General features: G+C 37.6%; 1 protein-coding gene across 1 annotated transcript in view; it reads left to right on the forward strand.

Moving 5' to 3' along the window:
- The window catches only part of CFAP54 (cilia and flagella associated protein 54), a 114,487-nt gene that overhangs the window by 14,593 nt on the left and 86,791 nt on the right, over nt 1–13,103 (forward strand). The window contains exons 6-13 of the mRNA XM_062611329.1: nt 373–516; nt 2,278–2,391; nt 2,491–2,592; nt 8,513–8,711; nt 9,796–9,879; nt 11,043–11,155; nt 11,327–11,495; nt 12,142–12,227. Of these exons, the coding sequence (XP_062467313.1) occupies nt 373–516; nt 2,278–2,391; nt 2,491–2,592; nt 8,513–8,711; nt 9,796–9,879; nt 11,043–11,155; nt 11,327–11,495; nt 12,142–12,227 (1,011 nt within the window). The remainder of the gene's footprint in view (nt 1–372; nt 517–2,277; nt 2,392–2,490; nt 2,593–8,512; nt 8,712–9,795; nt 9,880–11,042; nt 11,156–11,326; nt 11,496–12,141; nt 12,228–13,103) is intronic.

A 13,103-nucleotide genomic window follows, 5' to 3' on the forward strand; every position in this document is an offset into this window, starting at 1 on the left:
GGATGTATGTTTTTTTGTCTTTGAATGTATTATATTGAAATCAGAAGTGATTTAGCACCTCCTTTTATGTTTTCAGGCTTTTGCTATACATGAAACAGGTGGATCGATTGTAGGTATTTCAGATTCTTTAATTTAGGACAAAAAGAAAACCTGTATGTTGACTTAATTTAGGACTAAGGAGGATTGCAGGAGGAATTTTTTGTAGTCAACAAAACATGTTTAAATTAATACAATTTCTGTGATTTTTTTTTTTCTCCCTTTTAATTTGTCCCACCACGTGAGATAAGTCTTTTTATGTGTCCTTTAGTAATAGGAAGTGTATTTATATAGGTTAACATGCATTCAGTTTGAAACTGGATTTCTTCAATACAGGTCCTGGAATACTTACTGTGGGCCAGTGTATGTATGGAATCATCCATTGCGCTCTTATCTATGCATTATTTGACGTGGAGAACCACCCTATATACTGCAGTTTCTCAGTGTTATTTTGATTGTCAAGACAGCATCCATGGAGAGGTATCTTGATTTACCATATGTAGCATTTCAGATGCAATCAAATGGGAAATGAATATTCATTTAAATATTCCTGCTCTTGTCATATAATATGAATTTAGAGTTCTGCCTGTGTTCCGAAATTTAACTGCTTAGTGAAGGTGTGTTTCCACATGTAAATCATAGAATTATAGAATAGTTAGGGTTGGAAAGGACCTTAAGATCATCTAGTTCCAACCCCCCTGCCATGGGCAGGGACACCTCACACTAAACCATGTCACCCAAGGCTTTGTCCAACCTGGCCTTGAACACCGCCAGGGATGGAGCATTCACAACTTCCCTGGGCAACCCATTCCAGTGCCTCACCACCCTTACAGTAAAGAACTTCTTCCTTATATCCAGTCTATACTTCCGCTGTTTAAGTTTGAACCCATTACTCCTTGTCCTATCACTACAGTCCCTAATGAACATCCCCAGCATCCCTATATCCCCCCTTCATATACTGGAGGGCTGCTATGGGGTATCCACGCAGCCTTCTCTTCTCCAGGCTGAACAGTCCCAACTTTCTCAGCCTATCTTCACACGGGAGGTGCTCCACTCCCCTGATCATCCTCGTGGCCCTCCTCTGGACTTGTTCCAACAGTTCCATGTCCTTTTTATGTTGAGGACACCAGAACTGCACACAATACTCCAGGTGAGGTCTCACAAGAGCAGAGTAAAGGGGCAGGATCACCTCCTTGGACCTGTGGGTTACATTCCTTTTGATGCAGCCCAGGATATGGTTGGCTTTCTGGGCTTCAAGTGCACACTGAAGCTGGCTCATGTTCATTTTCTCATCAACCAACACCCCCAAGTCCTTCTCCACAGGGCTGCTCTGAATCTCTTCTCTGCCCAACCTGTAGCTGTGCCTGGGATTGCTGCGACCCAGGTGTAGGACTTTGCACTTGGCATGGTTTCACTTCATGAAGTTGGCATCAGCCCACCTCACAAGTGTGTCAAGGTCCCTCTGGATGGCATTCCTTCCCTCCAGGGTATCAACCGAACCACACAGCTTGGTGACATTGGCAAACTTGCTGAGGGCGCACTCAATCCCACTGTCCATGTCACGGACAAAGGTGTTGAACAAGACTGGTCCCAACACCGATCCCTGAGAGACACCACTCGTTAGTGGTCTCCAGCTGTACACTGAGCCATTGACCACAACTCTTTGTGTGCGGCCATCCAGCCAGTTCTTTATCCACCGAGTGGTCCATCCATCAAATTGATGTCTCTCCAATTTAGAGACAAGGATGTCATATGGGACAGCTTTGAATGCTTTGCACAAGTCCAGGTAGATGACATCAGCTGCTCTACCCCTGTCCATCAGTTCCGTAGCCCCGTCATAGAAGGCCACCAAATTGGTCAGGCAGGATTTCCCCTTAGTGAAGCAATGAGTAATCATTTCAAAGTTAAATGCAACAGCACTCTTTAATATAATCATACTCATAGATTTCTAGCATTAAGTAGTTGCCAGCCCTCATGAATACATACAAAAGGTGTTTTACAAAGGTTTTTGTTTTGTTTTGTTTTTTTTTTTTCAGTTGTTGTTCATGACCTGGCTTTCACTGCAGCAATTTTCAGCTGTCTGAATTCAAGAATGAGATGGTAGGGGGGTTGGAACTAGAGGATCTTAAGGTCTTTTCCAACCCTGACTATTCTATGATTCTATGATTCTAAAATTAAATACTGGCATACAGAATATGAAAGTAGAATTGTTTGGGTTTTTTTCCCTAACATTTTGGACAGATATTTGCTCGGCGTGGTCTCATCAAAATTGATGAACTGAAGCAACTGGAAGTTCTCAGTTCTTCGCTGGAAAATTCAGAAACAAACAAGATTTTTAGAGAGGCCACTGTAAAGGTATCATTCTTCAATTCATTATAAACAGGTAGAGTAGTTACAATCTATATGAACAGAACACATAACACAGTTATTTACTTACTTCTCCCTTTATGTCAGATGTCAGTAATGATATTCAAGAGAGCAGTATATGAACCCAGAAGAAAGCAAAAAACTGACTTTCGACCTAAGTTAAGAGTTACCCTGAAAGAAACACAAAACGTAAGTCTAACATTTTGTATAATTATCTCTGTGTTTACTATTTGCATGTGATGAATATGTGATACCATTTTGCTTAACACAAATGATGTTACTCACAAGGAGAAAGTTTTACTCTTTCAATATCATAGTTAACATAATTTATTATTAAAATTCAGAACAAACTAGAAAAAAGGGAATATGAAGTAATTACTACTTTGGAAAATACTGATTTTTCCTAGCTTTTCAACCATAATTATCAACTATTTTAGTACTAAAAATAAGAGAAATATTGTTCAAATTCTTACCAAGTGTGTGCAGTCCTAAGTTTATCCTGCTCTGCTAAATTACTGTGTAGATAAAGGGGTACTTTGAAAAAAAGTTAACCATGTTTTCAAAGTTTTCTGTGCTTACATTGGGAAGTCCCTTAAGTCTTGAGAGATTGAAGACTACTTTTCTGCAGGTTACCATGAATTAGAGAAAGGCATCGAGGATATGGAGTAGACCTTTAAGGAAGTAATGAATTTCTTCGAATTTCACTCTTTCCTTTTATTCTTTACAGCCCATATGAAAAAAAAAAAAAGCTATTGTGCTTTTTGTGAGTACATTGTCCCTTTTTTCGGTCAGCATGCAAGCTTTAGTATATCAGACTTTGGAAGTTGAGTTTATCTTTATGCCATTATGCTACTATGTGGGTTTGTAATGATTGTGCATGTTACTTTGTCGTGGTTTAAACCCAGTCAGGTAGCTTGTTCACTCACTCCCAGTGAGTGGTATATCAGACTTTGGAAGTTTCCAGCAACAAATCACCACCGCGACTATCAGCTACAACAATGATCTTTATGCCATTATGCTGGCAGAGCATATGTGGATTTGTAATGATTGTGCATGTTACTTAGATTGTATGATCCATTTTTGGTTATAGGTTTATAAGTCTTTTGGATTTAAGACCCTTCCTAGATTCAGGACTGTAAAGATGGAATAGAAAGTTTTCATTTTGATTTTATTGTGCCAAAGGGGATGCTTCTGTCTGAGCAGTTGTGCCCTTTGTGATAGGCAGAAGGTTGTTCTTCTTTCCTACTATTTGCAAATGTGATTTAAATAAATTTAATTCCTGCAGTTTTCTATAGGAAGCTGACAGAGAGAAGTGACTGAAAGTGCTAATCAGCAAGCTCCCAAACCCACATTCTTTCACTGAGTAACATTGCCTGCTGATTGGGATGCTTTGCACCCGGGCAAGCAAAAGATTGTGATCTCTTTGTGACACCATCTTGTCATAAAAAGCATTATTCTGTGTAATGCTGTTAGCTGATGGTGATTAACTATAGATAGTTTGGTTTCATGTAGTAAATTATTTTATTTTGCAAACAATATGTTATGAAGAATTACTGTTGCAGTATCATAGGTCTAAAGATATTGGCTGCATGGGACTTCTGGAAGTCATTTAGTCCAGCTTCTGATTTGAAGCATGACTTTTGCCAAGATAGATCAAACAATCTTCACAACCTTGAATGAAGGAGCTTCCCTAATCAGTCTAGATAACCTTTTCCAGTACCGCCCTACCCTCCCAATTAACACACTTTTCCCATTGCCCAATCTGTAAGACATTCCTAGTGCTTTCGGAGTAGTGAATTGAACTCATCTAGTCCAGTTGAAAGCGTGGCCATTACTACCTGTTATACTATCGCTTTCTACTCAGAAAAGAGTTTGGCTTCTTTACCAAGTCTTTTTCAAGTAGTTGTGAATAACTATTAGGTCACCCATGAGCCTTCTCTTTGCCAGCTAAGGCTTCCTCAACCTATTCTTTTACATTTTGTGCCCCTAATCATTTTGGTATCTGCATGGATTTCCATGGGACCCTGTTTCTTGACATCCCTGTTACACAGAGAAGCCTGAAAGCATACATAGTACTCTAGGTGGATCTTCATGAGTTCCAAGAAAGGGAAGAAAATAACTTCTCAGTGTGCTGTACACTTCTCCTAGTGTAACCTATGCACTTTGTGTTCTTCTTGACAAGACACTGCTGGCTCAAGTTTAACAACCAGGTCTTTTTTTCGTACTGCTGTTACTCTGAAAGTTGATTTCCAATGTGTACAGTTGCATTCCTCCCCAGATGCAGAGCTTGGCACTTCTCCCAGTAGAACTACTTCCTCAAGTGTCACAAGGTTTCCTTTGAAAGGACTTCCATTATTCTTTAATTCTTATGATGTAGATACAGATCCATTACATATGTACCTCATAATACAATGGCAAAATTGAGGAATCTCTTTGCATTTTTTTTTTAGATACAAAAGGAAATGATGCTGAAAAGTGATATATTTGCAACAGTTTATCTGATGCTAGAAAAGATTCAGACATTCAGAATGTCAGAATGAATATGTTAAATCTGGGGGAGGGTGGGGGGGTGTCTGTTCATAATTATTGAATTTGTTTATAAAATACTTTATAAAAACATGTACTGCACTAGGTACAGTAAAAGACAAATAATTTTAAATAAGAATGATGTATTTTCTGTCTTAAATAATTGTTTAATATTGGTACCGCTTTAAATAATTATTTCTTTGCCATTAGTCTATATTATGTTGTTTTTTTAAAAAGAAAATTGGCTGTATTAGAATGACTTAACAGAAGCATCTGAGATTGCTTACTTGAACTGCTTATGGTTAATAGTAAAATTATACTGAAGTTTGTTTTGGGTTCTTGATCCTTGTGAGATCAAGAGAAACAACTTTGACAGCCAATAAATCATCATTGTGACGAGTGACTATTAATCCGAAACAATGAATGCTTATCACAAATACGGTTAGACACATCTGTCGTTATCTCAACCCTTCGAGCCCCACACTGGGCACCAACAAGAACTGTCGTGGTTTAAGCCCAGGCTTTAAATCAGAACCACGCAGCTCTCTTGCTCACTCCCGTCCCTCTTCCCCCTCCCCCTGCCCCCCTCCCCCCCCCGAAGTTGTTTCTCTTGATCTCACAGTTTCAGCATACCGTACCTTACTTACAGTCGGTATTTGCTGTGTTAGTGTTTATCAAGTGGGGAGCTTGGGCTAAGGTTCTTGTCTCATTGTACTTTATCGTAATAACTTGTGATACAATAGAATCATTGATCATGAAACTGATCTGGCTTATGTTCCCAATGTGGTCACCACCTCTATGCTTTGGGAAATATATAATAGAAGTGTTTAGCAGTTATGCATCTTTTTTCTCCTTCTCAGGTGGTCAACCTGTGAAGGAGACATTCTCTCTACTCTAACAGGTAGAACAGCTGTATTTAGAGCTCAGTCCAGCATGTTGCAGAGCACATTATGCATAGACTAGCAAGGAGCTAGACAAGCTCTTCCTTGTCTTCTAGTATGTATGCAGTAGAATTTGTTTTTGTATTTAAATCACCTTGAAAAATGGAAATAAGCTAGTCTATTTAGCTTGTTTGCTTTCACTTTGAGGTTCTTCAGCATCGATATGTTTGTTTTCTAAACATGAAAGAAAATGTTTATACAAAAATATTTTTAGTAGTAAATTAATTCTGTAATTAATGTAATTAAATTCATGTAATTCTGCCTTTAACAAAGGTATTTAAACAAAACCTGCAACCTGTTTTTAGCCTGAATCATATGTGATATATATTGCTTTCTGCTTGCATACATCTGATTACTAGATTGGGCTCAGAAAATAAAAATCTGCAGTGTGGGGAAAAAGATATTTTGAATACAATGACACAAATTATTTAAAAAAAAGTATCGTTTGCATTGAAATTTTCTAGTCTGCAAACATCATTATAAGATTTATTTAGAAAAATCTTGAAAATTTGGTTTGAAGTTATTTTGCTAGGAAAATGAGCATCACAGAATGGCTGGGGTTGGAAGGGAACTCTGGAGGTCATCTGGTCCAGCCCCTCTGCTAAAGCAGGGCCACGTAGAGCCAGTTGTCCAGCACTGCACCCAGTTGACTTCTGAATATCTCCAAGGATGGAGACTTCACAAACTTTCTGGGTAACCTCTGCCAGTGCTTGGTCACCCTCAAAGTGAAAATATGTTTCCTGCTCTTTAAAAGGAACCTCAAACATTTCAGTTTTGCCCGTTGCCTCTGGCCTTGCCACTGGGCCCCACTGAAAAGAGCTTGTCTCTGTCTTCTTTGCACACTCCCTCCCGGTATTTATATACATTGAGGAAATCCCCCTGAGCCTTGTCTTCTCCAGGTTGAACAGTCCCAGCTCTCTCAGCCTTTCCTCATAGTACAGATTCTTTCTGGTTCCTTAAATATCTTCAGGGCCTTTTGCTGGACTCTCTTCAGTATGTCCAGGTCTCTCTTGTACTAGGGGCCCCAAAACTGGGCACAGTAGTTGAGGTGTGCCCTCACCAGTAGAGGTGAAGGATCCCCTGCCTTGACCTGCTATCCATACTTTGCCTAATGCAGGCCAGGGTACTGTCAGCCTTCCTTACTACAAAAGCACATTGCTGGCTTATGTTCAACCTGGTGTCCAGCAGGACTTCTAAGACTTTTTCTGCCAAGCTGCTTTCCATCTGGGTACTGGTACTCCTGCAGGTACTGGTGCATGGGTTTGTTCCTTCCCAGGTGCAGGACTTTGTGTTTCTCCTTACTGAATGACGTAAGGTTCCTATCAAGCTGTTGAGGTCTCTTTGGTTGGCAGCATGATCCTCTGGTATATCAGCCACTCCTCCCAGTTTTGTGTCATCTGTAAACTTGCTGAGGGCTATGGAGACACTGTCAAAGGCCTTACTGAAATGTAGGTAGACAACATTCACTGTTTTCCCCAGGTCTATCAGGCAGGTGATTTCCAACATGGAAGTGTATCAAGCAGGTCAAGTAAGACTTTCCCTTTGTGAATCCATGCTGCCTACTTCTGACACTTTTGTTGTCCTTCATGTGCATCAAAATGGTTTCCAGGATAAGCTGCTTCATCAGTATACGATATTAACTATCTTTTGTGTTTCATTTTACTCTCAGCAGAAATATTTCTTCCTTCTTTGGAAAAGACAGATAGTTATATAACTATATATAACTATATACATATATTTATATTAATGGTGCTCACTTATATAGAAGTTATTTGAAAACAAAAATAACCTGTTGGCTTTTATACTCTAAATGCTGTTAGATATTAAATAGACCGGTCTTTTTTCATCAGGTACACATCTGAGCTTGCCTGTAAGTATTAATTTGGAAGCCAAAGTAAGGGATGTGGAAAGAAGGAAATCGCCAAATTTTTGTTTAGTTAAATGTGCCTAGCAAACGATCTAAAGTGTTTTTATTTAGGAAAGCACCAAATGAAATGTTGATGGATTATGAGCAGCCTTTTAAAGTGCTGTATCTCTGACTTACTTATGTCTGCTACTGGTTTGATAACCATGTAAACAGAGCACTGAAATAAAATTTTAAAATATTTTCTTATATAGGTCATTGATTTCTTAGCTGTCAATAGTGCAAATATATTTTTGTGTGTTTTGCTCTGTATTTTTATATTATGCTGTTTGAAATGTGCAAGTTGGGGAATATGAGAGTGCTTTGTTTGCACTGCAGTGCTGAGCATCCTAATATTTCTCTGATTTTCTGTGTTGAATGTGGCTCTTTGTGGCCAAGTCTGTGTCATTATAAGGAGAGATCTAGGTGGCTTTATGCGACATGGCCTTAATACTCTCACTCATATTTTCTACTGAATTGTTATTGAAGTAAAATGTCATGCATCACTGCATCTGGTTGCTATGAAATTAAGGCACTTCTTAAGTACTGGACCCACTCAGCATGAGTCTTTGCTGTGCCTTTGAAGAATGAAATTCATAACAACAATATGTTTTACAGCATATTATTTTCTGTTTTAAATGTGTACTTAATTTCTGGTGGCAAACTGTTTTGAAAGAAGTCTTGCTCTATTGTAACTCAGTTGAGATATTACAAGCCTTACTTACCTTTTCTTACTTAGTTGTCATGGCCTCGCACTACAACTGAACAGCTGCTGACAGAAATGTTTGATGGTGTTGCAGCTCAGTTCCTTGCCATCCTCGAAGCTCTGTCTGATAGTAGCAGGGGTGTGTGTCACCCTGTTCCACCTCTTCCAGATGAAATTGGAATTCGTGAAGTCATTGCAGAGCTGTTTTTTGCAGGCCTGGAAATCCTCTCAGGTAATGGCATATGGTAGCTAAAAGGGTGTAAAGGATTTCGGTGAGGAGCCCAGACCTCCATTTTGTTTATTTTTTTTTTTCTTTGGTGTAAAATAAAGAGCTTGCCTAAAGGCATGTATTTCATTTTTAACCGTAGCACCTGTAAAAGCAGGCAATCTTTCTTATCCTCACAAAATTTAAGATAAAAATCTGGATTGATCTCTGTTATCTATTATAGCAGTAAAAATCTATACTATTTTTTTCCTATTTTTTCTGAATACAATGGAATTAACTTTCTTCACAGCAGCCCACACAGTGCTGTGCTTTGCATTTGTGTCTAAAACAGCACTGATAACGCACCAGGGTTTTGGCTATGCTGAGCTGTGCCTCTCAAACCCTCCTCCCCACAAAGACGAGTGCACAGGGGGTGTGCATGAGGCTGGGAAAGGACACAGCCAGTACAGCTTACCTGAATTCACCGAATGGCTATTCCATACTATATGACATTATGCTCAGCAGTAAAACCTGGGGCTAAGGGAGAGGTTGGGGGAGGACATTAGTGGTTATGGTGTTTGTCTTCCCAAGCAACTGCTAGACATCCTGAGTACGTGCTTTCCAGGAAGTGGCTGGATATTTGCCTACCTATGGGAAATAGTGAATAAATTTCTTTTTTTGCTTTGCTTGTGCAGTTTTTGCTTTACATATTAAACTGTCTGTATCTGAATCTTTTCCACCTTTTTTATCCTCCTATCCTGTTGAGGAGGGGGAGTAAGAGAGCAGCTAGGAGGGAGTCTGAAAGCCAGGCAAAATCAACATACTATGGTGTTTCATATTGTTTTTTGGTTTTTTTTTCCCCCCCAAAATCACTCAAAGTTAGATTTCAAAACTTGAGAAAAACACTGGATGCGGCGATTCCTTCTAAACTTTTTTTTACTCAGCTCTGGACTGAATATAGCCATAGGTATAGGGATATTTTGTTGATAAAAGAACATATAGAGAACTAAGTACACTTCAGAATTGTATTTTCTTGATATGATTACTGGATAATTGCAATCTAACAAATTAAATACAGTATAAACTGATTTAATGATTGTCTAAATTAAAGGTGGAGTGACCGGTACTGGTGTTCAAGGAAGTAATTTTGGTATAATTAATGCATCATCAACCCTTCTGCAGCTGATACTAACAGGTAAACCAGCTTTGAATTGTTAATGGATTCTGTACCTAATGATGCAAACACTTGGTGAGCAGAGTTAATTTTCATGTTAGTATCAGTTCTATGCATAAAGGGAATGCAAAATACTGTCCTCTTTGCATGAGATATGCCTGTTTATATGCATAATGTTAAGACATTCAAAACGGATTATGTACAGGTGTCATTATGATTTTCTTAACACAAGTATTTTTTAAGTAACGTACATTAATATATGGACATTGTAATCACATAATGCTCAGCATAACAGTTCATCTAGAAATGTTAATGCCCCTAAGCAATCATTCAAAGGCCAAATTCTGTGATGATGTCCTGGTACATTTTATGGAAAAGAAGTGGGATGCAGTAAACAGAAGGACTGTTGTAAGCTTGTTGAGATCCTTGGACTGATCATTACGTTGCTTTGGAAAATAACAGCTGCCTGTTACTAAGTTAATACTGTTAATGTCTGTTAGCCAAGTGACAATGTGCCCAGGTGATATGACAATGACTGTGGCATATTCTTAGGAATGCAGAACCCTGATGAATATATTAGCTAGGACACATGCTTAGAGTTCCAAGGATGAGGAAATCTCTTTTCTGCTTTACCATGGCTTGGATAAACCTGAAGAGTAAGAAAATAGACTTCCTATGTGCACATGCACTTTTTCTGATACAGTAATGAGAAATGCTCACCTATCTCCCAAGAAATTGTTCATTTTTCTATGCATCTTTTTAAAACTAGATTTCTGGTAAGAAGGGTCATTATGGGGTGATAGCCAAGTTTCAAGCTCTCCTGCAACAGAAAGAACTAGATCTTGATGTTCTCTCTACAGGTACATTAATATCAATAATAGTACAACCTCTTTGTAATGTAGCAGGACATTGCAGATGCATCATTAAAGCATAGGTGTTGCAGCAAAATAATAAAGCGGTTGTATCTTGTAGAGCTATTAAAACATCCTTCAAGATTATGCTGACTGTTCAAAAACATGTGGAGTTTCATCTTTGTATTTATCAATGCCCAAACTATTAAATTAAATTAAACTTAAATGAAACTCCACAGTGTGTGTATATATATACACACATATATACACATACATATATACACTTATATGTATATATAAAATCCAGATAAAATATTTTTGTCATCACTGCAGGAGAAAATGGGGTGTCTGGAGATGCTGCTGTGAAATTCATAAAACTGGCTTACAGCTATGAAAAATGGGACGTGTTTGCTTCTGCTATTGAATTTGTTGTTAATTTTCTTCAGGTAATATGGATGCTATTTAGACATTCCGTATGTAGTCTTTTCCTATCAGGGTAAGGAAGAGTATTCCAAGTACATATTTTTAAGACAAATTTCTACTGGATTTTTTTGTGTTTTTTTTTGGGGGGTGGGGGAGGCTTGTGGGTTGTTTTATTTTTTTTCCTTCTCAATTAGGCTCAAGATGATCCAACATGGAAAAAAGCTGAAATGGAGCTCAAACTTCTTACACTGATGCAATCTTTACGATTTCCAAGAAAATTTAAGCGTGGTTTTTCTGTTAGTGAAAGTAATACCAAAGAAGCTAAGATGTCTGATCATTCTGAAAAGAAGCAAACATTTACGGGTGAGTGTTGTTCAGCTGTGTTTTCATTTCAAATATTTTTGTTGCAAGAGATTTTGTTTATTATTTAATAACTATGTAATATGCTGCCTGCAGTATTCTATGACCAAAAAAAAAAAAAAAATCAATTGAGAAACTGCCACTATTGAATTCTCTCCAGTTTTCTTTTGCCAAATCATGACTTCATACCATTTCCTTCAAGTATGAAAATGCAGGATGCATGTTAAACATACATCAAGTTCTATGCAAAGATGTAAAATGAATGGATGTTTCCAGAAAGGTTTTCAGGAAAAAAAGTGAAGTAAACATTTTGACTTTCATTTCTATGTTCCTACACTTCATTTATGTAAAATTTCTTTACACTGAAGCAAGAAAAACTTTTTAAAACAACTGTAGTTTAATTTATGACGTTCCAAAAACCTGCAAATATCTCAAAATCTTTCTCTTTCCAAAAGTAGAAATGCATACTTTTCACAAAAGTGAATCAGCTTGGGAATATTTGTCCTGTTTGTATTTACTGTTTCTTAGACTACATTATCTGCTGGCATAAATTCGTAAGTCAATTCACTCATGTTTTCAAGCATAGGTTTGTAAATAGAAATAACATCTTACCTTCCTTTCTTCCTTTTTTAATAAACATTGAGTATAGGGAGTTCCTTAAAGCCTGGAGAGCCTTCTCATGATCTTATCACTTTGGCAACAACCCTATTTTCCTGTGTCTCCACATCTAAGCAGGTAATAACAGAATTAGAGACATTTCTTCTCAATGAATCACTTAATCTCTAATGGATGCACATAATCAAAGACCAAAGGAACCAGTTGCATGGTTAACAAATTGCAAGAATATGAAAAATGAAAAAAAACCCCAATTTATGAAATTCAATCTATTTGTGGTTTTGCTTTTGTTTTAAAATAGTAGTTTCAATTTTTTTTTTTTTTTTTTTTAAATCAGTGATATGTAATCAGGCTACTTTAAAAATGCTTAAGAGAGATTAAATCTCTTTGGCAGGCCATAGGGCTAATTGCACATTTCAGCTAATCAAGCAGAGATTAAATTTTTAAAAGTATATTAGATTTAGGAGGGCAAATATACTCATCTGTTGAAAACACTTCTGCAATATTTGTAGAAATGGGAGCACTTACCCTGAGGAATGATATTTTTTTCCAGAGCAGTATGCCAGCAATTTAAGGTAAATTCTCACTGCAAACAAACAAACAAGCAGTAGCAACAACCAAACCGTAGAGAGTGGGACTTTCTGTGCCGAAGTGTCCGCTAAGGAATAATCCCGTTATATATCTGATGGTTTATTCCCAGAGTAACCACTTTTAGCTTACTTGTTCAAACTGAGATTTTCCTTAATTGCTACTGTGAGGGGAAAAAAAAATATAGCACAATGTCTCCTCTAGCATTTACATAAAATTACTTTGTGACCCAAAAAACTGTTGCATTTTTTTCCTTAGAAAAAAGCCTATTCTGCTAACATGTTGTATGCCTTAACTGCAAAAATTTTTTTACGTAATTTGAATATTGCTCCAGTGTATAATTGGGGCACATACATTTTTAGCTGTAGGATATTATTTTTAGTCAAAATATCTTGCCTGTGAGGTAGT

The sequence above is a fragment of the Pezoporus occidentalis genome, unplaced genomic scaffold (genome assembly GCF_034315485.1).
Source record: "Pezoporus occidentalis ecotype Australia unplaced genomic scaffold, CSIRO_AGI_Poc_V1 ctg152, whole genome shotgun sequence".
Classification (NCBI taxonomy): domain Eukaryota; kingdom Metazoa; phylum Chordata; class Aves; order Psittaciformes; family Psittacidae; genus Pezoporus; species Pezoporus occidentalis.